The 26,208-nt window shown below is 35.2% G+C and overlaps 2 protein-coding genes and 1 pseudogene across 2 annotated transcripts; 2 read left to right on the plus strand and 1 right to left on the minus strand.

Annotated features, from left to right (window-relative positions):
• Positions 1-344: 344 nt before the first annotated feature.
• Positions 345-1,283, plus strand: LOC118913876 (olfactory receptor 6C70-like; annotated as a pseudogene).
• Positions 1,284-7,314: 6,031 nt separating this feature from the next.
• On the minus strand, positions 7,315-8,262 carry LOC118934330 (olfactory receptor 6C2). Its single transcript, XM_036929741.2, has one exon. It carries the CDS (start codon positions 8,260-8,262, stop codon positions 7,315-7,317), a length of 948 nt encoding a protein of 315 aa, XP_036785636.2.
• A 15,662-nt stretch (positions 8,263-23,924) lies between these two features.
• Positions 23,925-24,872, plus strand: LOC118934328 (olfactory receptor 6C2-like). Its single transcript, XM_057508298.1, has one exon. The coding sequence runs from the start codon at positions 23,925-23,927 to the stop codon at positions 24,870-24,872; it is 948 nt and encodes a 315-aa protein (XP_057364281.1).
• The last annotated feature ends 1,336 nt before the right edge of the window (positions 24,873-26,208 follow it).

Raw genomic sequence — 26,208 nt, forward strand, 5'->3', positions numbered from 1 at the left:
TTGAAACCTGAACCAAGATTGCATCTAATTTATTTAACAAATGGACAAATTTGTAATTAGTTACCATGACTGGAAGTTTGCAAGTAAGGTTGAAAAGTAACTTTAAAGAGTTTGCATGTCAATTTCTAAAACTGAGTTGACTTCTGTGGTGTTCTAATTCAATACTGTGTGTTGCACATATTAGATCGTATCTGCAACATCATGAAGCATTACCTTGTAAATGGGTGTGTTTGTGAATTTGGGTCCTTTTATAAATATCATTTTCTGGACATAAAGCTGCTCATGTAGTTTCTTATTTTTGTATCTTATAATTTCTAGAATTGGTTTGAAATCACCAAAGAGAAATGAAGAACCTTACAAGGAAGACAGAGTTTATCCTTTTGGGACTGACAGATAATGCTCAGTTACAAATTGTAGTCTTTGTATTTCTCCTTGTAAATTACATGATGAGCATGATAGGAAACTTATCCATCATTGCCCTCACTCTACTGGATTCCCACCTCAGAACCCCAATGTATTTCTTCCTCCAGAATTTCTCTTTCTTGGAAATGTCATTCACAAGTGTTTGCATCCCCAGATTCCTGATCACCATTGTTACCAGGCAAAAGACCATTTCCTATAATGACTATATATCTCAGCTATTTTTTTACCTAATCTTGAGGGCTACAGAATTTTTCCTTCTGGCAGCTATGTCCTTTGACCACTATATTGCCATCTGCAGACCTTTGCATTACACAGCCACCATGTGCAGTACAGTTTGTCATCAGCTTGTACTAACTTTTTGGGTAACCGGATTCCTGGTTATTTTCCCTCTATTGATTTGGGTTCTTAACCTGGATTTCTGAGCTTCAAATATCATTGATCACTTCATTTGTGACGTTTCTCCTGTCCTGCAACTTTCTTGCTCAGACACACATTTACTAGAACTGATTGTTTTTTTCTTGGCTGCAGTGATCCTCATTGTCACGTTGTTATTAGTCATCCTTTCTTACTCTTACATCATCAAGACAAACCTAAAATTCCTTTCAGCTGAGAAGAAGAAGAAAGCCTTTTCTACCAGCACTTCTCACGTGATCATTGTATCCATCACTTATGGTAGTTGTATATTCATGTACATAAAGCCATCAGCAAATAAAAGAGCCATTTTAAGCAAAGGAGTAGCTTTGCTCAATACTTCAGTTGCTTCTTTGTTGAACCCTTTCATTTATACCCTGAAAAACCAGCAAGTTAAAGAAGCCTTCAGACATGTATTTAGAGAGATATTTCCTACTTTAGATAATTAATACTATTTACTGATATAATAACATGAAAATATAAAGAGAATACTGAAGAAAATTATTTTGACTCTTCTAGTTAAAGAAATAAAATCTAATTTTTAAATATTTGGATCAGTTAAGTTCACCTGAGATAAGAAACTCTTTCCATTCTGTTCTTTCTCACTTTAAATTTCTGGTCAAAAGTGAAACCTTTCTGTATTAGAAACATAAAATTGCAAAATGTATTTTCTCTAAAATAGTATTAGAGTGAAATGAGGGTTTTGGTTATATTATGGAATATAAATTTTTTGGAGAGATGTATCTATTAAATAACAAATAAATGTACATAATTTTTTTCAAAGTTATGTTCTTTAAAATTCTTGGGTATATTGAACTTTGTCATTTATTAAATGGTTTATTGTTCTAAGAGATCTCATACTTTAAAATAATTATTAGAGGATAATTTTGTGAAGTAATTTTTTGAAATGTCAATTGTAAGTATAATAAGAAAGCATAATTTCTTTAGAAATTAATCACATTTCACATGAATGATTTGATGTTGTGTTTGGTAGAATTTTAATACTGTGGTAGAAGACATGATTTAATACACAAGAAGTTGATTTCTCACACAATCTCTTTCAAGAATATATACACATCTTTCATCTCTTGAATGTGTCAATGAATGCATTGATTAAATGGGAACATGTGATGAATTTTATGATGTGTCATACAAACATGGGTTTTTAATATTGTACAAGTTTCCTACAGTATATGATATCAAATATCAATTTCTCAAAATTCAAATGAGTGCTTGAAATATAAATATATTCATATATATATATAAATATATATGTGAATTCATTCCCCCAAAAAGTAGAAGGAGGAACCATGACTTTCCAAACTGTACATGTGTCCCTTTTCTCCTAAAGAGGAGTCAGTGCTCTGATGTTTCTCGTTTTTAGTCAAAGCAAGAAGTAAAACTTTAGAACTTGTAAACAGATAAGTAAAGTTATTAAAATGAAATGTTCTGCATAGGTAAAAAAGAAAACCTGAAGAATATAAGGTGAAAAGGGGACTGAGGAACTGTTCAGATGAACAGAGTTAAGCAGAAATGAAAACTAAATGCCATGTGCATCCCTGCATTATACTAGACCTGAAGGAAATAAAAAGACATAAAAATCATTCCTGGGAAAATTTATAAAATTTTAATATGGATAAGATTTAGATAATATATCAATGTCATATTTTCTGATTTTGATCATTATACTTTGGTTATGTAACATAATGATCTCATTAGGAAACATACCATGAGGTAGCGAGGAAGTTAGGGATAGACAAGCAAAAGCCAACTTCCCATTTCAGGAAAACATAGACATATGTATATATTTATATTTATATTAGTATTTGTATATAAAATATACAAAAATTGTATTTATATACATGTAAAAGAAGACAGATGGAGAGAGAATGATAAGTAAATCAAACAAAAAACAATTGTGACTCTAGATAAAGGGCATATCGAATACTTTTACTATTTTTGGAACATTTCCACAAGTTTAAAATTACAAAAGTGTTACAAAAGAGCAAGTTCAGACCTAGGCAACCATCCTCACAATATAAATTGACCCACTCTTGGGGACTTGCCTTGTGTGGGTGTTCGTGATGGACTATGGACTGTACAGATATTCCCAGGTCATTCCTTCATTTGTGAGCAGCTGACTGAACAGTTTCTGAAAGCTATTCAGTACCATAGTCATTGACTCATTAGGGGGGGTCAGAATTTCACAGTCATAAACAAAAGTTAGGATATTAGAATTTTTTGTGCCCCAGAAGTTGGATTTTATTGAGAAGCTTGGATGCTGCACAGCACATGGGAAGGTTTTCCCTATGCTCAGACATTCTCATAATTCAGAAGGGATGCCTTGATTTCCAATCAGCAACCACATTATCTTACACTGATTGAAGTTTTCACTTTTTATTATTTTGCTTTTAATGTGAAACTGTTGTTAGATTAAATTCATTCTTATTAATTAATTCCCTTGGTTTTTGGGTAAAGGACACATACAGATAATAATAGCATGTAATAGTAATATATTAATTATAATATTCTTTACTAAGATTTCCAGGTACAAAGCACATGAATGCATTTTAAGTCAAATATAATTTATTTATATTTCCATTGGCAAAGTAACATTGCTAACTTGTTAAACAATGGAATGATAAAGTAATCCCTCCAGTTTTTTATTGTTTCTTTAATATCATCATCGTTTCCTGAAATATTAGGAAAACCTACAAATGTTCTGTGATTCAAAGAAAATGTGGTCCACAAACGTTCATAGCAGCATTGATCAAACTAACCAAAAAGTGGAAAAAACTTAAATGTTCATCAAATAATGAATGGATAAGTATAATGCAGTATACCCAAACGATGGAATATTATTCATCCATAAAATGAATGAAGTACCTATAGATTCTACAACACAAATGAAACTTGAACACATTATAATGAGTGAGAGGAACTGGACAAAAAAGGCCACACATATCATATGATTCAATTTATATGTGTAACTGTAGGGAGAGGAAATCCCGGGCAAAATACCTCTAAAACCGAAATCAGTCAAAGGGAGAAATAAACTTAAAACCCATTTACTGCTTACAAACTACTGTCCAGAGGCCATTTCTCTCCTGCTCCAGCAGAAGCAAGAGAGACCTTCCCCCAACCTCTCAGGTTCTGATAAGTCCTCGGTTGCCCAGGTAACTATCCACTGATACGAAGAAGAACTACTCTCCAGCCCTTAGGAATGCCTGTTCAAATGGAGATGCACTAAAGCCAGGTGAGAGAGTCTGGAATATCACAATTTTACCCACAATATGAAATGTCTAGAATGGCAAATTCAAGAGACAGAAAGCACATTAATGCTTCCCAGGAGCTCGCGGTAGGGAGCACCAGAGGGTTACTGCAAAAGAGCTATGGAGCATCTTTTGGAAGAGATGATGAAAAGGATGTGAAATGAGATGATGGTGATAATTGTACACTTTGTGAAGGTACTAACAGGCACTGCACTGAATGAGGAAAATATTTAAATGGTGAGTTTTATGTTACGTAAATTTTACCTGAATAAAAGTAGTTCTGGAAGGGGATATAAAAAAATTACAAGTTGGACTGTAAGATTCAACGCTCTTAAGTACCTGAGTCCCCACTTCAAGACTGTCTGCCCACTTGGTGGAAATCCTTGCCTTGCTGGAGGGGACACCGAATGGTGAGATGAGATGAAAGAATGTGTTAACTAACAAGAATAGTGCTGTTTGCATAGCTGGTGTACTTGGTGAGAGTGTTTTTTAGTTTAGAAGAATCACAGGGAAACAAAGACAAAGAGGGCTTATGTCCCAGTCAATCTGCCATCCCCTATTCCAGAAACACAGAGTTACAGGCTGCAAGGCATAGAGCTGAGAAAAATCACCTGTTAGCATTTAAGTGACTGATTTTTAACTCTTTTTGAAAAGCAAGCCATACAGCAACCAGCATTGAAACCAACAGAAAGAGAGGGATGGATTGACAAGAATAGTACAGGCCAGAGTGGAATTAAATACAACCCTAGTAGATAAAACAAAAAGATACAACAAAAAGTTCTGAAAATGTTCTAGAAACAGCCCAGGCTCCAGGCTCACCTCAGCCCCCAGCCTGCCCCGTGGCCCTAAATTCCATCCCCGCACTGTGTCCCCAGGCCCAGGAAGGCCCCTGCAGACTCAGCTTCCAGGCCCACCCAAGCAGCAGGACAAACCGTGTGAACCCAGGATACAAGTATCCTGTAGTCCCAGTCCCAGACGAGGCCTGTCCCCATAGACACAGGTGCCACGCCACTCCAGTGGACCCCAGCAGCAGGTTGGCCCCCACAGATTCCCATGACTCAGGTTCATGCCCCACTCCAGCTCCAGGTCAGCCCCCAAGGAGCAGGCTCTCCCGCTGCTGAACCAACTGAAAAGCCAGCCCCTCCACAGACTCCAGGAAAAGCCCACCAGTGGACCCAGATGTGAGCCCAGAACCTCTGGGTGGGCTGACTGGTGAAGGGCTTTCCCAGTCCACGTCTGCATAAACTGGAAGGGGAGTCTGCTCCTTGAACTGTACAAATGCCAATGAAGACCACAAAGATCATGTATAATCAGGCTAAACACTATAGAAGAAAAAATAAATGAGGCCCTAGTAAATCACCCCAAATAATGGAGCTGCTTGGTATTCATGGCTTTCTTTCTTTCATTTCAAACTTTAATACTTCCACCACTGCACGTCTTTTACCTCCAGTTTAAGATAATGCTACTTTCCACCCCTGAGTGAAATTTCAGTGCTTCAATATAACGACTAATTATAATTGCTTTGCATTTATTTGTGGAAATAATATTTTTATCTCCACAGTAAAGAAGGTTGGGATAACGCGATCTGGCTTAGTTTCTTGGCTCCTACTCCTCTATGTTGTTCAATTTTACATACTGATGACCTGAGCTTTTTCTTATTTTAACTTGCAGGTTTTACAGCTCATTATCTCAATTCAGTAATTAAAAATTATTTAATTCTTCTTTACAAATATATCAAAAATAACAGTTACATTCACTAATTATGAACATGTCATAAAATGAGATACATTATGAAATGTCACATAATTTCTTTGGTCCTGATAATAAATATTTTAGAGACTCTTGTGCCAACTTCTTAATTGAAATATTTCTAAGAGTGATTTCAGTACATGAGAGATCTTTTGTGAATGCTCCAGGAGGTCATGCTGATAATAAATATGCTTCCAAGTTGGCAGGGAGGTCATAACTACAATATCTCATCTTTCCCCTAATTAAAACATAAAGTCTTTTATATGATACCACAGGACAGATCATAGTATGTAAAATATATTACATAAATTTCAAAATGTTGAATCAATTTAATTTTCTTCCTTTATGTCAATAAAATAACAATATGCAAAGATAAGAAGATACGTTGATAAACCAGGAGTGCATTACTGCAGAGAGAGCACCCTGCTAGTATGTCAGCTGGTATACTCCCAATTCCAGTGTCCTTTTCCCATCCTGCCCTCTCCAAACCACACTGCTGCTTGAAAGGCACTGGACTGGAGTGCACTGAACATGCCTTGAAATCAGAATTCAGGCTTCATGATTTGCTCCCTACGATGTGTGGATCAATCTACGTAATCTTCTTTGATCTGCATGTTGATACAACTGAAACATATTTATAGGATTGGCAAGGGCATAAATAGTAATGACTGAAAAGAGTTTGAAATATCATTAGAAGTTTCAAAAAAACAGTTGTTCTCAAAATTATGCCATAGAAATAATTTAAAAGAGTGTTAAATGGCTATTTCAAAGCCTACTTTTGTTTTAAGATAAATAATCCCTTAGTTTTTAATTTAATGTCAGAGGTAATATTTTCAACTTCTCTTAAACAATTAAGTCTTTGTTCCTCTTGTCTGTTAGCCAGCAGAAGTAATGATTTACTTTTAAATATAATAATTTAGAAGGTGGGAGAATTATCAGTAGAGGCCTCTTTCTCCTTTTTCATGCTTCCTTGTTTGTTGCCTCTCTCTCTCTCTCTATTTTTATCCTTCCTCCCTCCTCTGTCCCTCCTTTTTCCCATCTTTATTTCTTCTTTCCTTTCTTCATTGACATGCACTCTGTTACTATTTAGGATAATACTGATAACTTTGCTTTTGAAGAGAAACTAGTACTATTACCACATAATGTATCTTCTAGATAATCTATACACTTTTAAATATTACATTCCTGCCTGAACCAGAGCAATGAAAAAAGTTTGAGTAAGAAAGGAAGAAATTTAATTACTTTTAAATGTATTTCATAATTTCACAATAAGGGAAAACACCACTTATGAGGTTGGTTTGAAAAGAGAAGAATTTGGTTAAGGGGAAAGAGGGATGCAGTATTACATGTCTCTGATAAGGTTAATTTGACTGAATTATAGGAACGAAGCATTGAAATAAGTTATCAGCTGTAGGTTAAACATTTACAGGACATCCTTCTTTCATTTTACTTTGATTCATCAAAACTCTGATTTCTTTGAGAAAAATGCAATCCTCTTTACAGAGTCATTAAAAGCTTGTTTCACTTGCTTATTCCTCAGGGTGTAAATGAAGGGGTTCAACAAGGGGGCAACAGACGAAGTGAGCACCGAGACACCTTTGTTTATGGCCACCTCCTCCTTAGCAGAGGGCTTGATGTAGATGAAGATGCAGCTGCCATAGGTGATGGAAACCACAATCATGTGGGAAGAGCAGGTGGAAAAGGCCTTTTTTCTCTGTTGGACAGAGTGGAACCCGAGAATTGTCCTGATGATGTGTGTGTAGGACAGAATCACACACACTACGGTGATGATGAGTCCAAATACAGCCACAAGGATAACCACTTGTTCTATTACCCTTGTATCTGAGCATGAGATCTTTAGGAGGGGACCTGCATCACAACTAAAATGATCAATTGCATTAGAGTCACAGAATTCAAGCTGGAGGCCCAAGCTATGGGGTGGGAGAATGATCACCAAGCCAGACCCCCAACAGCAGAGGACTAATAAGGTACAGACCCTACTGTTCATGATGGTCATGTAATGCAGGGGTTTACAGATAGCAATGTAGTGGTCATAGGACATGGCTGCCAGGAGAAAAAATTCTGTTGCTCCAAAGAGAATAACAAAAAATATTTGACTTGCACAAGCATTGTAGTTAAAGGTATTGTCCCCAGTTGACATGCTGTACAGGAATCTAGGAATACAAACAGTGGTAAATGACACTTCTAAGAAGGAAAAATTTCTGAGGAAAAAGTACAAAGGGGTTTTCAGATGGGAGTCCACCAATGTGAGGTTGATAATAGTCACGTTCCCCGTTACACTCAAGATGTAGGTGAGAAATAGGAAGATAAAAAGCAGGATTTGCAGTTGAGGATCATCTGTGAGTCCCAACAGGATAAAAGTTGTTACTTCTGTGTGGTTTCTCATCACTGACTTTTGAACTCTGCTCAGTAAGCATGTAAATATCAAAGAGAGTTTAGGAGGAGGTAGATATTCAAATTCTGCAGCAGAAGGCTATGTATATAAAAGCCAAGCAAATCAGCTACATTAGTTTTCTCCTTTCACAGCATAGTGAATATTGCCAGTATTCTTCTTGAATTCCATGTATGAATAGCAGATTATTCTTTCCTAATTCATGTTGTAAAACAATCCAACTTTTTCTCACATCATTCTTTGCCCTTCAGAATATAAAAATGAAGCTGACTGTAATTCATTACATGGACTGAATAGACAAATCTGTTTGGAGAATAAGAGATGATGTTACCTCATGTGTAATTAAACATCCTTTATCCAACAAACCTTTGATATGGTACATATAGAGAGCATTGTTAACATGAGTTCCCTTCAGTTGTGGACTATCAGAAGATTGTTTTAAGGGTGAAATGTATTTCTCCTGCAAAACAGACAGTGAGAAAAATACACAACTCAGGATACTGAGATTTTCCATTGTTTCTTTATTCTTCTCTGCTTGTATTCCTCATTCATAACCAAAGGTGGCCGATTTACACCTATTTTATCTGTAGTGTAAAAAACCATTGTGTTCAAGATATACAGTAAAGGAATATCCTTATATGTATTCGTGTGGTTTTGCATTCAATTGACTGTAGTCCCATTTCTCTGAAAGCCCCTGAAGATAGAACTACATTTAATATCACTAAATATAGTCTTCTAGGCTGTGCCTTTAGTTCATTATGTTTCTAATTCCTTTGAAAAGATAGTGTCTACACCTTCTCTTCTTACCCTTACTAAGTAAAGGATTTAAGCCTCTGATGCATGACTTTCACTTCCAACCCACCACTGCTTTACCTCATGCCTATGAGAGCTTCACTACTGCTGAAGCCCATGGCCCAATTTTTGTAGTCATTTTTCAGGACATCCCCACAATACAGTTCTTAATTAAAGTTCAGTCATTCTTTAAATGGATTCCATGCCATCATTCTGAATTTCTCCTAACTTTAGATCTGTCTTTTCAGTATCTGACACAGTCTCCTCACTATTTGTCTATGAAGTATTGCTGTTCCCCCACATTTTATGATACCTCTCCAAAAGGCCAGAACTCTTCCCAATGAAAAGCATTGCTAATATACGTCAGGAGTTGCAAGTTCCACAGACACGTCACATGCCATGTGCTCAACGTGAGATCAGGCGCCTTCCCAACCCTCTCCTCTCCCACTGTTAATGGTTTCTTGATAAAGATCAGTGTCTTTGTGTGTCTTGCCAGGCTCTTCATGGACAGGACCTTCCTTATTTTCTCTCCCATCACTTACGATTCCTGAACTTTCTTCCTCAGATCTTAAGTTCCACTCACATTGACTGCTTATAATTCTTCCTATTTTCTACATGTTGTCTCCTCACCAAGGGCTGATCCTCTGACTGACTGGTGCCTGTTGGTCCTTCAGGGCTCTCCTTAGGTGTCAGTTCTTCAAGGAGATCTTCATTTACCACCCAGACTGTGTGCGATTTTGATCCTGTTATTTCCAAGTCCTTTTCCCTATTTTGCCTCAGAACATATCACATTGTATACTGTGTATACTTATATTTCTCCTCTGTGTTTCTCTAAACTTCTCCACATAGAGGCTATATTTTGTATATAGTTATCTTCCCTCATATCTGGCACATATAAGGTCTTATATAAAGATGAACTGAAAATAAAACAGAGTTGACTATGTACTGAGACTAAGCTGTATTCTTTAATGCCTATTCTGGTCAGTTGGTTCGACATCCTTACTTTCATATCTATTTCAAACTGCACTGTCATTTTGTGTACATTCTTACAAGGCCTGAAAAATACCAATTCTAAACTTTATATATGCTTCTTTTCCAGGCGTTTTTTCTGGCCTTTGAATATGACTTACTTACCTTTGATGATGTTACTCTCAATCTGCTGTTGTTTTTGCAGGTTGGTTTGTACCTAGAAATCTCTGTCATGCAATTCCTGCTTTTTATATTCTTAGATTTTAATGCCATTGCCCATGACCTGTCACCATACAACATTTTGAGATACTTTGGTCTTTTACTTTTTGTTTTCCTTTCTTTTTCAAGCTGAAATTAGCTACTGTGTGCCTACAGTTTCACTTGCTTATCAGAGAGACTGTGGATTGTAGCCTTTTCTCCCTCCAATTAGAGCAAAACCACTTCATTCTATGTCAGGACTTACTTCCTCCTGGCTAATGACATATTTGAGACAAGCTGTTTTAAATTGAACTATTCCATACAGAGGTTGTTGTTTGTGAAGTAGAGTGTAGTCTTTGTATCATAAAACTTACTTCCTTTATGCAAAAATTCTCACTGTAGTAGTGTTCAACTTCTCTCAGAAATACTTGCATTTCCCTAGGTTACTTAATGAGTAAAACTCTCTGACATAGAATCACATAGAATCATAATACAGTGGTGTTTTTAGGTTGCCAGCTTCTAAAGCTCCACATCTATAATAAGTAAGACAAAAGGAAAACCCAGAGAACTCACCACTGTTATTCCTTGCGTCTTCAGTTCTCTAGCTAATCTCCTTCTCTCCATCTTTCAAAGTCTTCTTAGGAGAAGAAAAAAACTATTTATAGTGCCAAGGATTTTTAGTAGTACTTGGAGAAATAAAGAAAAGTATCTCTACTCCATTTTCTTACAAGCTGTAGTCCCACACTAATCACTCTTTGAATACAAAACTTACCTTGATCTCTAGGGTAATTTACTTTGTCACAATTTATTATTCTTTTATATATTGCAGTATATTATTTGCTAATATGTCAACAAGAATATTTCTATATTTATGAGGTGGACTAGCCTATAGTTTTTTTTCCTTATAATGTCATTTTCTGGTTGTGGCATCATGTAATCCTAGCCTTATAAAATGAGTTAGGAAGTTTCCATCCTGCTCTACTTTCTGAAAGGGTCTGTGTTGGATTGGTATTGTTTCTTCCTTAAACACTTGAAAAAATCACTCATAATATTTTGTGCAAAAAGTTTTATTGGAATGAAATTCTGTAATTGACACAGGGATATTCATCATTTATTTCTTCATGAAAAAGTTTTAGCAATTTGTAAATTTCAGAAAAATTATTCATTTCTTCTTGTTTGTCAATTTGATTGCCATAATGCATTTTATAACAGCCCCTAAGTGTCCTTATAATAACTGAAATATCTGATAAGTGTCTTCTATGGTGTCTTTAATGGTCAAACTCAACTTGTGAAAGATAGTTGTTATTGTTACTTGAAGCTAATAGGTTTGTCAATGTCTGTTATATAGTAATAGTTAACCTGTAAGTATGACATACAGGTAGACTTAAGACAGAATGGAATTAATTTGATATAATTATCTCCTTCTTAGTCTCTCATATGTGCTCACACACATGTTCCAGAGAAAAACCATCTGTCTTTTTGTCTCCATCTGTTGCTTCGTAAAACAGTCTTCTCACCAAAAACACTGTCTTACATAAAATCTACAGAATAGTTTCTTGTATTATAGGTTCCTGAAGTGAAAAAAAAGATTATGGCAAAGGGCGGAGATTAAAAATGAGTGTTTTAATTTCTCTAGGCATAGAAGCAGCAATGAATACTAAAAACTGAGATTTCAGTGAATTTATAAGCTTCTTTTAAGTGCATAAGGATGAATTAAATGAATAAGAGATTTCTTGCTGACCCTGGTCACCAAAGGTCCCTAAAGAATCTATACACTAACTTCGGGGAAAAGTAGTTATAGACAGGATTTTCAAAGATAAACAGAAAAGTTTCACAACAGAAGTAAAAGGTAACAGGAAATATGAAGACAATGACCCATGTGTACCTCTCCATTCAGTTAGCTTACTTTTTGTAATTACTTTCTGTACTTATTGCTGATACTGAAAGCCCTGTGTCAATTACAAAATTTCATTCTAATAAAAATTTTTGCACATAGTATTATGAGTGATTTTTTCAAGTGTTTAAGGAAGAAACAATACCAATCCTACACAGACCCTTTCAGAAATTATAGTAAGATGGAAACTTCCTAACTCATTTTATAAGGCTAGGATTACATGATGCCACAACCAGAAAATGACATTATAAGGAAAGAAAACTATAGGCTAGTCTCCCACATAAATACAAATATTGCCTATTAATTTGAATAAAAATTAGACTATGTGACTACATTTGAAAAAACAACCACAAATTACACAACCCCAATATAATCCCTTTTTGAAATACTTGGTGTATCTTATTGCAGATTACAGAGGTATAGAAGAGAGAAATATACTAGCATATTCTATACTATCCCACACGTATCTATTGAGATAATGGTGCAGTTTTCTCTTTTTTGCCCTTCAATTTGATTCTTACATTTTCCTAATAAATCTTTTATATATATTTTCTCTGCCCCCAAGATGACTTCTCTTTACATCAGTTCATAACCATCTTCAGTGTTTGCAGACATCTTTGTTTATTTTATATCATTATATCTTCAAATATTTACTTTTTACTTTTGTGAGAGCTTCATCACTTGAAAAGGAAGACAGCTGTCAGTATTTGCTCACCATCATATTAGACTTTCCTCAAGTTCTCACTGTCCACATTTAGAGTAATTTCTTTTTTCATATCTAAGAGAAAAAAATCTGTGTTATACTTCTTTTCCTACATCTGATTAATATTCTTTATTTTGTTCCTATCTGTTGTTTCATAATATGTTCAAATAATGCAGCTCCATTTTTTAAAAAATTAACAAACTTTCTTCTCAGTGTGTTTCTACTCATTCTCTATCATGCAGGTATTTTAAAAACATTTGCTCTACCAGTGTGTCTTTCTGCTTTTTTATTTATCTTTCCCACTGTCAAGTTCTTCAAATCTCCACCTTATGGCTTTAGGCTTCAATATTCTAGAATCTTAGGCTTCATTGATTTTTCTTTGTCAATATACAATGAAATAATTTGGCTGAACAGCAGATTTTTATCAGTTTATATGCAATAGCTAACCCTCACAGATACAGCAACCAAAATATCTTTTAGTAGATGAATGGATAAACTTTGGTAGATCCAGACAATGAAATATTTTATAACTTCTAAAATAAATGAACTATCAAGACATGAGAAGACATAAAGGAGGCTTAAATGCATATGAGTAAGTGAAAAAATGCAATCTGAAAGGCTAAACACTATGTGATCCGAAACATATGACATTCTGGAAAGATCAAAACTATGGAGATAGCAAAAATATTAGTGGTTCCCTGGGGCTGGGAGTGAGGAAGGAAAGAAGGAAGCAATGAGAGGTAGAATGTAGGGGGTTTTTAGACCAGGGAAATTATTCTTTATGATACCATAATACTAGATACACGTCATTATATCTGTCAAAACTCATAGAATGTATAACACAGAGTGAAACTAATACAATCTGTGGACTTTGGTTGATCATAAAAGGATAATGATAAATATTTCCCCAATTAGGCAGAAATAATTTGGACATACCATAATGAAGAGCCTGGCATAAATAATTTGGTCATATCAAAATGAATCTTCATAAAATTATTTATACACTTTACACACATTAATGTAAAGAGAAAGTTTAAAAAAAATAAAGACTAAACTGAAAAATATAATAGCCTTTTTACAGATTTAGGTCCATATTTGAAGAAACCAGTTATTTTCTTCCTCCGCTTTGTTGATGTACAATTGATAAATTAAACTGAAGAATTTTAAAGTGTACAAAATGATTTGATGTACATATATATATATAGTGAAATAATACATAATAAAAATATAGATAACACATCTATTACCTCACGTTAATTCTTGTGTGCATATGTGATGAGAACTTTTAAGATCTGCTCTCTTAGCAAATGCCAAACATATGTTCAGTATTATTAACTGTAGTCATCATGCTTGGACTACAAAAAAACAAGAAAAAAGTCAATTCTTAACAGGTTTAAGGGAATGTGAGATTTCACGTGGCTATGCTCCCTAACAAGAATATATAAACCATCCTGAAGGAAGGCAAAATACAGTAAAACTCAAGCTATCTGTGTGCATTTCACCCACAATGTATTAATTACACTCTATAAAACATAAATCATGGAAAGAAATAAAAACATATTATTTTTTAAAAAGAAAAAATAAAAGATTGCCATCAATGTAGAAAGAGACCAGTAGTAATAAAAATAATGGTGTTTAAACAACCACGTTACATTTTCTATGGAGAATAATAAAAATGTTACTGCCTGAGAAATTCCAAACTTAGTGAAGCAATGACAGGTGACAGATTCAAGAGTCACCAGCAGCACTTCATGGGATAAAGACAAAGAAATCCAGTAAAACACATGATAAAACTGATGATAACCAAAGACAAAGCAGAAATATACAAACAGCCAGTGCAAACACAGAGATTACCATCAAGTGGCAACAATAATATGACAGCTAATATCTCCATAAATGAAGTGAAGGGAGAAGAAAAAAACTATCCTCAAAGGGCTAAAAGAAAATGAAAATCAACTTAGAATCCTTTTTTATGCTGAGTGAAAATACACCATAAAAACAAGTGAAATAAGACATTTCAGAGCAGTAGGATCTAAGTGATTTCTTTACCTGTGACCCGCACAAAAAAATGCGGACTAAAAGAGGAAAGTAGAATGGAAGAGAGGAATAAATAACGATTCAGGTGTTGGCAGATCTAAGTGAATATTGATCATCAGATTAATCACAACATTCTGAGTGGCTTAAAAATATTTAAAATTAAAGTTAAAAAATGTATAAGATTCAGAGTTGTGTGGTAAATGACATTAAAGTATGCTAAATTACTTGCATTGTCCAGAAAAATGTAAAAGTAACCACACAATTTAAGACAAATTTAAGTCAAGATTAAAACTGTCAAGTAAACATTCTAAATGTAGTAAAAACAAAACAAAAACCCACCAATTATCAAGGAGCTAAGTGGGAACAAGAATCATACAATGTAAATCCAAAAGAAAGTAAGAAATAAGATATTGTGCTAAGCAAACAAAAACATCAAAGAACAAAATAGTAGATTTAAATTCAAATATATCGACAGTAGTACTCAATGTAAGAAAGCACACAGTGACTTTTCTGAGGCTTAAACAGGCATTCAAATACCACAGACCAGAATATTCATAGTATTAACTCACAAGGACTGTTAACAGGAATCTCACTGTGCCAGAATAGTAAACACAGGTGTTTCTCAGTCTTTGCAACTCTCCAACACTCCTCTCTTTGAACTGCAAGTACAATAGTATGATGATTCTCCCAGATCAGTGCAGATCTACCTAAGCTTAGAAACCCCATGCCTCCCAGGAGTTAGTCTCTTGTAATAATCCATGAGCATAGGTTCCATGGTGTCTTCAGGGACATGCCAAGCAACAAGAGTTATCACACTCAGATAAGCCCAAAGCTCTGGTTACCCCGTAGGTATTTTTAACTTGCTCACAGTCCTCCAGTGTATACATATTTTACAAATAAGGGTGAGAATTACTATAAGAGATGTTGCTTAATAACACAGCTGTCACTGCACCATCATCACCTAGAAGATTGAAACACAATGTTAACAAATTTAACACATAGTTCATTTCTCTCATATAAGGCCAAAGTTTTTATTTATACTGATACTGATAAATTTCTACAGAATAAATGCTTTCCTTAATACAAGCCTTGTCAAAATATATTTTTCTAAAGCACACATATGTATTCTAACAAGAGACATATCAAAAATATGTGTACAGATTTCAAGTAAAAACACGGAAAATATAATACAAATGTTAAAAACCACAGGTGGAATACCATTATTAATAAGAAGGCCAAGAATCCTTTAAGATCAAATGAAAAAAATCAGTAAGGATAAGGAGACAGATTACATAATAGAATTTTTCACAGCTAAATAATTCTCAATGTATATATCCTTAGTAATAGAGTATCAAAATATACATAGCCAAATTATTAGAATGTTCTATGTGAATATTTTAACAAGCCACTCTCAATAACTGATAAAGAAGATAGACAAAAACAAATGTGTAAAAATATATCTGATAAGTAGAAAAAACCCAATAATTTAAACTCAATACCAAAAAATAAATAATCCAGTGAAATAATGGGTGGAAGACCTGAATAGACATTTTTCAAAAGAAGACATGCATATACGGCCAACAGTCACATAAAGAGATGCTCAACATCACTAACCATTAGGGAAATACATATTAAAAGCGCAATGAGAATCACCTCACACTAGTCAGAAAGGCTAGTATAAAAAGAAAAAAAGAAATAACAGGTATTGGTGAGAATGTAGAGAAAAGGGCACCCTCATACACTGTTGGTGAGAATGAGAAAATAGGTCCAGCTTCTATGGAAATTAGTATGGGGGCTTCTCAAAAAAACAAAACATAGAAACATCAGATGATCTAGTAATTCTATTTTTAGGAATTTACCCAAATAAAACAAAATCACTACTTTGAAGTGGTGTGGGCACATCTATGTTCAATATAACATTATTTACAATAGTCAAGATATGGAAGTCCCCTAAGTATCCATCAATAGATGAATGGATAAGGAAGTTGTACATACATATAATGGAATATTACTCACTCATAAAAAAGAAAGAAGGATAGACATCTTGCCATTTGTGACAACATTGATTGACCTAGAGGATACTATGCTAAATGAAATATCAGACAAAGGAAAACAAATACCATAGAATTTCACTTATATATGGAATCTAAAAAATTAAGTAAATAAAAATAGACTCATAAACAGAGAAAATAGACACAGTGGTGAGGGGTGGGTGTACGGGTGAAATAGATGAATGGTGATAAAGAGTTAGAAACTTCCAATTATAAGTCAGTCATTGGGGTAAAAATGCAGCATAGATAATATAGGCAATAATATTATAATATCATTGTAATGTAACAGTATGTAACTACATCTACTGTGCTGAACATTTCATACTGTATGCAGTTGAAAATTCACTACATTGTATATGTGAAATCAACATAATACTGTGTATCAGCTACACTTCAATTTAAAAACTGAAACAGCATAAACATGGTGATGATATTATAAAGGGCTCTCAAAGGCTGAACAAAGTTAAATCCACCGGAAAAGGTGTCTGTGCATACAATCTATTCTGTCAGCCTCCCTGGACAAAGAGCAGGATGAAAAAGAGTACAAACAAGAATGACATGTATTGTAAACAGGAATCTCACTGTGCCAGAATAGTAGACACAGGTGTTCCTCAGTCCTTGCAACACTCTTTGCAATTCAGTCCTTGTAGCGTTGGTTAGGGATGAAGGGGAATGTGATGTGATCAGAGACTGGCAAACAGGAGGTTTCCATGGTACTGATAATGTTCTGTTCCATATTCTAGGTTGTTTATACCTCTACAATTACACGCTGTTTTGTATGCATGGTAGGTTTCATTTAAAAAAAGTTTATTTAAAAACTGTTCCAATAACACAATTCAATGGCATAAATCTTATTGATGAATCCATGGGTAGATCATTATAATATGCTCAGAATATGATAGATATTTAAAAAGTCTAAGAGAATAATCTAGAAAATAAAGAGTTGTGATAGAATATATTTATTGGAATTAAGACCTTTACTAAAGTAAGAATATTGTCTAGATATCAAAATATTTGTTCAATACATCAACATATTATATACATTAGCAGAAAAAGAAAGAAAGAAAGAGAAAGAGAAAAAGAAAGGAAAAAGAAAAGCAAGCAAAGGGGATGAAGAAAAAATATCAAAGAATAAACTTTTATGTAGTTTCATCATATTACTTCCTTGGTATGATTCATTCTCATCATTTGAGATTGATCATATAACCTCATGTTTTTGTAAAGCTTAGATTGTTCTAACCTCTTCGACAAAGCACAAATTTGAATATTTATTGTCATGATAACAGCCTATTCCTACAATATATTGTCTCCCACAATGTAAACCCAATTATAAATAAAACTTAATTGTTCACAAAAACTGAAATGTCTGAAAATGAATGATAATTAAAATATAAAGCCTTGCCTTAATTCAAATATAAAATGAAAATTAGAGTAAGAAATCCATAAAACTAATAATGTAATGGTACAATAAAAACTATTAAGAAAGAGAGGATGAGCAAATTTATTTATTCAAGCAACCAGCAACAAGAGCATTTTTCCCTACTTGCTTTGCCATGGGAACTTTCTTTATCATGGCAAATTCATTCATCATGAGCCCAGATCTACCATCTTGACACCATAAAATCCTAATGAAACCAATATGGAATCATAGGTTTCTCTATATTTCTTAACAGTCATCTTATCACCAAGTTACAGTAATTTATATTTCTCTTTTTTTAATTGACCAAAAACAACATTGCTTAAGCAGTCCTCCAAATCTTAGTTTAATACCTTAAAATATTCCTACATGGGTTCCTTTTAAACACACAAATTGCAAAATCTCAGGGCCGATATTTCAAATAGAAATTGTTAAGTCAGTGGTTTTTATTGAGTTAATTGTTTTTGAGTCATCCATGTAATCATGATCTTATAAAGCTTCATCTGCAGCTAGAATAAAAATGTGTCTTGTATACATAATTTTTCCTGTTTTTCAAATGTAGATAAATGCTCCTGTGATTTAAAAAAAAGTAAATTCATTCTACAATGTCATTGAATACATAGTAGTTTTTCTGACTATATATTTTCATATTAAATATGTACTTTATAGGCATTTATATCATGACAGATTAAGAAAAATATTTTGATTATTAGAATCTCCCCTACCCATTCCCTTAGAAAGTGTAGTGAGGAAGTGAATCATGCTTATGCTTTTTTATCTCACTAGTAGGATGGGCCCTGGCCTGAGTCTGATGCTGTTTTTCCATCTTAACCACCTCAAAGGACAATCCTGGCTGCTGCCTACATTATTTGCTGTGCCAAAGTTCATTAAGCAAAAGGCTTATTAGTGGCACTAGATCCTAGGCCACTGAGGATCCTTTCCCTCACTCAGTGAGGAGGTCTCAGGGCTCCCCCAGCAGACTGAGCAGAAGAGCATGACTATCATTAGTCTTGGAGAAGAAAAGCACCTCTCTACTCAGAGCAATCGGAGCTCTTGCAAAACCTGAGGGACGTTGTGTTGTTCTCCTCCCTTATATTAGGTTGTCTTCCCTCCATGACAGAGACCAAGCAGAAATGTTTCCAAGGATTAACATAAAGGAATCTCTAATGAAAGTCTTTGGTAATATGAAAATGGGAAACTGGAAGATCTCAAGAGCCTCCAGAAAATTCCAGGACAGTAAGTGCAGGTTGATGATCCTGTTACACCTGTGCAGAGACACGTGTCCCTTAACACCTAAACACAGTAAGGAGCTGTCAGCTGAAACCATGAAAAGTACCTAAAGAGTAAGTACCAGAGGTAGAGATCATAATTACTTTTTTTTTGAGAAAGAATTATTTATTAGGATTTTCTTCCATAATGTGGTTACTTAAGCCTGTTTCAACTTATAGTATGGGAGATTATAGTAGACATCTTATGAGCTATTCAATAGCCCTTTGTAAGACTAAGGTCACAGCCAGGGACACATTTCTGCAGCCCTAAGTAGTCATCCATGCAGTACGACTTCAATAATATACAGAGATATACCTTCCAAATCCCTGGAATTTATATCACAAAAGAATATTACACTACTTAAAAATATCAACATTTCTAAATTGGAAATACTCTTTGTGATGAAAAAAATTTATGCAGAAATACTTCAATCCTCCCTAAGCATTTGTTAGTTCAATGGAAATGCTCTCTTTGCATTTAAATTACTGAGTGGAGAGTAATCAAAGGATATTCAGGAAGCGCTGCACAGGAGAGCAAGGCTGAGGGGACTATTTCCCTCAGGCAGTTTTTACCTGGTGTGTATTCAGAGGGGGTGTGTGAAAAAGGAGGTGACAGCAAGGATGTCAATTTTTAGTAACTTCATAATTTGTTCTATTTATTATACTTTTTGTAGCCCTGAAGTGTTTGAGAGGGAATTAATTCTTAGATAAGCTGAAATTCAAAGGACAAGGCAAAGAATAAGGCATAGTAAATTACTAGCACACTATTTTACTTGCATAAAAGAGAAATCATTAATAAATTGAACCTATCTAACAAAGACAAAAATAGCATTTGCATATAGAAAGTTTTGAGGGAATACAAAAAAGTCTCAGAGAGCTTGAAAACAAAGAACTCTGCTCTTCTTTCCTTGTATAAGCTCCTGCTTGGTAAGAGAGGCTCACAAAAAGCACATTCTTTTGGGGATGGAGGGTCATGTAAGGAAATAGTTTCCACTATTTGCTGATTTCTTGAAAAACCTTGTGAGCTGAAGTAAAAAGACAGGCTGTCATGATGTAATGTCAGCCAGGGGCTTTCTCAGTGTCTTCATCATAGTTGTGCCAGGTCTATACCACTTCCCTTACTGGAGTTTTTCATGCTTCCCTGCATAAGTGTCCATTTTCCTGTGACACTCCCTTTAAATCAAGTTGGTCTTGCCATATATATACCTCATGGGATTTTCATAAGGCTCATGTCCATAGGAGCTCATTTTCCCAGGTCTCATGTCCTTTGCAGGAAATATATTAAAGCCAACAGATAAAAAACTCTTTCATACAACAAACACATTGATGTTTCCTGGGGAGATTCCATTTCAGTCAGTGATGGAAAAGTAGCAGGAATTCTCAAGACTGTGTTTCAGAGAGGACATATTTTCAAATTGTTACCATTCTATGTAATGAGTGCTGGTTTGGTACAAGGAGTGGTTATTGCTCTGTGAGAACAGAAATAGAGGATTTTCTTTTTACTAAAGAATTTGCATAATAGTCACAGATAATATCAACAAAATAAGACCCAAAATACAGGGAAAAGAAGCCATTTAATATGTTATTCATCATACTTGTATATCTGAAATTATAATGTAAATGTGTAAGTCAAGTGACTGCATGACATAAGGTACAGAACTGATTAGGAAGGCAGTGTGGGTATGTGATGATGGGGCAATAAACTTCCTTAATTGCCTAGGTGGGTCTCAACTATCAATATGAATGAAACTTCTGACCACCGTACTAACAGTAATTCTAATTTTTAATTTCTTCAGTGGCACCTAGACCCTTTCCCCTATGGCCTGGCTAAAATTTTTTAGGTCTCTCTGAGTTCAGGAACCTGTATTATGATTCTATGTGATTCCAGGTCAGAGAGTTTTACTCTTTAAGTAACCTAGGGAAATGCAAGTATTTCTGAGAGAAGTTGAACACTACTCCAGTGAGAATTTTTGCATAAAGGAAGTAAGTTTTATGATACAAAGACTACACTCTACTTCACAAACAACAACCTCTGTATGGAAGAGTTCAATTTAAAACAGCTTGTCTCAAATATGCCATTAGCCAGGAGGAAGTAAGTCCTGACATAGAATGAAGTGGTTTTGCTCTAATTGGAGGGAGAAAAGGCTACAATCCACAGTCTCTCTGATAAGCAAGTGAAACTGTGGGCACACAGTAGCTAATTTCAGCTTGAAAAAGAAAGGAAAGCAAAAAGTAAAAGACCATAGTCCCTCAAAATGTTACATGGTGACAGACAGGTCATGGGCAATGGCATAAAAATCTAAGAACATAAAAAGCAGGAATTCCATGACAGAGATTTCTAGGTACAAATCAACCTGCAAAAACAACAGCAGTTAGAGAGTAACATCATCAAAGGTAAGTAAGTCATGTTCAAAGGCCAGAAAAAACGACTGGAAAAGAAGCATATATAAGCTTTAGAATTGGTATTTTTCAGGCCTTGTAAGAATGTACACAAAATGACAGTGCAGTTTGAAATAGATATGAAAGTAAGGATGTCGAACCAACTGACCAGAATAGGCATTAAAGAATACAGCTTAGTCTCAGTACATAGTCAACTCTGTTTTATTTTCAGTTCATCTTTATATAAGACCTTATATGTGCCAGATATGAGGGAAGATAACTATATACAAAATATAGCCTCTATGTGCAGAAGTTCAGAGAAACACAGAAGAGAAATATAAGTATACACAGTATACAATGTGATATGTTCTGAGACAAGGTAGATAAAAGGACTTGGAAATAACAGGATCAAAATCGCACACAGTCTGGGTGGTAAATGAAGATCTCCTTGAAGAACTGACACCTAAGGAGAGCCCTGAAGGACCAACAGGCACCAGTCAGTCAGGGGATCAGCCCTTGGTGAGGAGACAACATGTAGAAAATAGGAAGAATTATAAGCAGTCAATGTGAGTGGAACTTAAGATCTGAGGAAGAAAGTTCAGGAATCGTAAGTGATGGGAGAGAAAATAAGGAAGGTCCTGTCCATGAAGAGCCTGGCAAGACACACAAAGACACTGATCTTTATCAAGAAACCATTAACAGTGGGAGAGGAGAGGGTTGGGAAGGCGCCTGATCTCACGTTGAGCACATGGCATGTGACGTGTCTGTGGAACTTGCAACTCCTGACGTATATTAGCAATGCTTTTCATTGGGAAGAGTTCTGGCCTTTTGGAGAGGTATCATAAAATGTGGGGGAACAGCAATACTTCATAGACAAATAGACAGTGAGGAGACTGTGTCAGATACTGAAAAGACAGATCTAAAGTTAGGAGAAATTCAGAATGATGGCATGGAATCCATTTAAAGAATGACTGAACTTTAATTAAGAACTGTATTGTGGGGATGTCCTGAAAAATGACTACAAAAATTGGGCCATGGGCTTCAGCAGTAGTGAAGCTCTCATAGGCATGAGGTAAAGCAGTGGTGGGTTGGAAGTGAAAGTCATGCATCAGAGGCTTAAATCCTTTACTTAGTAAGGGTAAGAAGAGAAGGTGTAGACACTATCTTTTCAAAGGAATTAGAAACATAATGAACTAAAGGCACAGCCTAGAAGACTATATTTAGTGATATTAAATGTAGTTCTATCTTCAGGGGCTTTCAGAGAAATGGGACTACAGTCAATTAAATGCAAAACCACACGAATACATATGAGGATATTCCTTTACTGTATATCTTGAACACAATGATTTTTTACACTACAGATAAAATAGTTGTAAATCGGCCATCTTTGAGTTATGAATGAGGAATACAAGCAGAGAAGAATAAACAATGGAAAATCTCAGTATCCTGAGTTGTGTATTTTTCTCACTGTCTGTTTTGCAGGAGAAATACATTTCACCCTTAAAACAATCTTCTGATAGTCCACAACTGAAGGGAACTCATGTTAACAATGCTCTGGATATGTACCATATCAAAGGTTTGTTGGATAAAGGATGTTTAATTACACATGAGGTAACATCATCTCTTATTCTCCAAACAGATTTGTCTATTCAGTCCATGTAATGAATTACAGTCAGCTTCATTTTTATATTCTGAAGGGCAAAGAATGATGTGAGAAAAAGTTGGATTGTTTTACAACATGAATTAGGAAAGAATAATCTGCTATTCATACATGGAATTCAAGAAGAATACTGGCAATATTCACTATGCTGTGAAAGGAGAAAATTAATGTAGCTGGTTTGCTTGGCTTTTATATGCATAGCCTTTTGCTGCAGAATTTGAATATCTACCTCCTCCTAAACTCTCTTTGATATTTACATGCTTACTGAGCAGAGTTCAAAAGTCAGTGATGAGAAACCACACAGAACTAACAAGTTTTATCCTGTTGGGACTCACAGATGATCCTCAACTGCAAATCCTGCTTTTTATCTTCCTATTTCTCACCTACATCTTGAGTGTAACAGGAAACCTGACTATTATCACCCTCACATTGGTGGACTCCCATCTGAAAACCCCTATGTACTTTTTCCTCAGAAATTTTTCCTTCTTAGAAGTGTCATTTACCACTGTTTGTATTCCCAGATTCCTACACAGCATGTCAACTGGGGACAATACCATTACCTACAATGCTTGTGCAAGTCAAATATTTTTTGTTATTCTCTTTGGAGCAACAGAATTTTTTCTCCTGGCAGCCATGTCCTATGACCACTACATTGCTATCTGTAAACCCCTTCATTACATGACCATCATGAACAGTAGGGTCTGTACCTTATTAGTTCTCTGCTCTTGGGGGTCTGGCTTGGTGATCATTCTCCCACCCCATAGCTTGGGCCTACAGCTTGAATTATTTGACTCTAATGCAGTTGATCATTTTAGTTGTGATGCAGGTCCCCTCCTAAAGATCTCATGCTCACATACACAGGTAATAGCACAAGTGGTTATCCTTGTGGCTGTATTTGGACTCATCATCACCCTATTGTGTGTGATTCTGTCCTACACACACATCATCAGGACAATTCTCAGGTTCCCCTCTGTCCAACAGAGACAAAAAGCCTTTTCCACCTGCTCTTCCCACATGGTTGTGGTTTCCATCACTTATGGCAGCTGCATCTTCATCTACATCAAGCCCTCGGCAAAGGAGGAGGTTTCCGTAAACAAAGGTGTCTCGGTGCTCACTACGTCTGTTGCCCCCTTGCTGAACCCCTTCATTTGCACCCTGAGGAATAAGAAAGTGAAACAAGCTTTTAATGACACCGTGAAGAGGATTGCATTTTTCTCAAAGAAATCAGAGTTTTGATGAATCAAAGTAAAATGAAAGAAGGATGTCCTGTAAATATTTAACCTTCTGCTGATAACTTATTTCAATGCTTCGTTCCTATAATTCAGTCAAATTAACCTTATCAGGACATGTAATACTGCATCCTTCTTTCCCCTTAACCAAATTCTTCTCTTTTCAAACCAACCTCATAAGTGGTGTTTTCCCTTATTGTGAAATTATGAAATACATTTCCAAGTAATTACATTTGTTCTTTTCTTACTCAAACTTTTTTTTATTGCTCTGGTTCAGGCAGGAAAGTAGTATTTAAAAGTGTATAGATTATCTAGAAGACACATTATGTGGTAATAGTACTAGTTTCTCTTCAAAAGCAGTTATCAGGATTATCCTGAAGAGTAACAGAGTGCATGTCAATGAAGAAAGGAAAGAAGAAATAAAGATGGGAAAAAGGAGGGACAGAGGAGGGAGGAAGGATAAAAATAGAGAGAGAGAGAGAGGCAACAAACAAGGAAGCATGAAAAAGGAGAAAGAGGCCTCTACTGATAATTCTCCCACCTTCTAAATTATTATATTTAAAAGTAAATCATTACTTCTGCTGGCTAACAGACAAGAGGAACAAAGACTTAATTGTTTAAGAGAAGTTGAAAATATTACCTCTGACATTAAATTAAAAACTAAGGGATTATTTATCTTAAAACAAAAGTAGGCTTTGAAATAGCCATTTAACACTCTTTTAAATTATTTCTATGGCATAATTTTGAGAACAACTGTTTTTTTGAAACTTCTAATGATACTTCAAACTCTTTTCAGTCATTACTATTTATGCCCTTGCCAATCCTATAAATATGTTTCAGTTGTATCAACATGCAGATCAAAGAAGATTACGTAGATTGATCCACACATTGTAGGGAGCAAATCATGAAGCCTGAATTCTGATTTCAAGGCATGTTCAGTGCACTCCAGTCCAGTGCCTTTCAAGCAGCAGTGTGGTTTGGAGAGGGCAGGATGGGAAAAGGACACTGGAACTGGGAGTATACCAGCTGACATAATAGCAGGGTGCTCTCTCTGCAGTAATGCACTCCTGGTTTATCAACGTATCTTCTTATCTTTGCATACAATTATTTTATTGACATAAAGGAAGAAAATTTAATTGACCCAACATTTTGAAATTTATGTAATATATTTTACATACTACAATCTGTCCTGTGGTATCATATTTAGGTCTTTATGTTTTATAATTAGGGTAAAGATGAGATATTGCAGTTATCACCTCCCTGCCAACTTTGAAGCATATTTATTACCAGCATGACCTCCTGGAGCATTCAACAAAGAGCTCTTATGTACTGAAATCACTCTA

The sequence above is a fragment of the Manis pentadactyla genome, chromosome 10 (genome assembly GCF_030020395.1).
Source record: "Manis pentadactyla isolate mManPen7 chromosome 10, mManPen7.hap1, whole genome shotgun sequence".
Taxonomy (NCBI): domain Eukaryota; kingdom Metazoa; phylum Chordata; class Mammalia; order Pholidota; family Manidae; genus Manis; species Manis pentadactyla.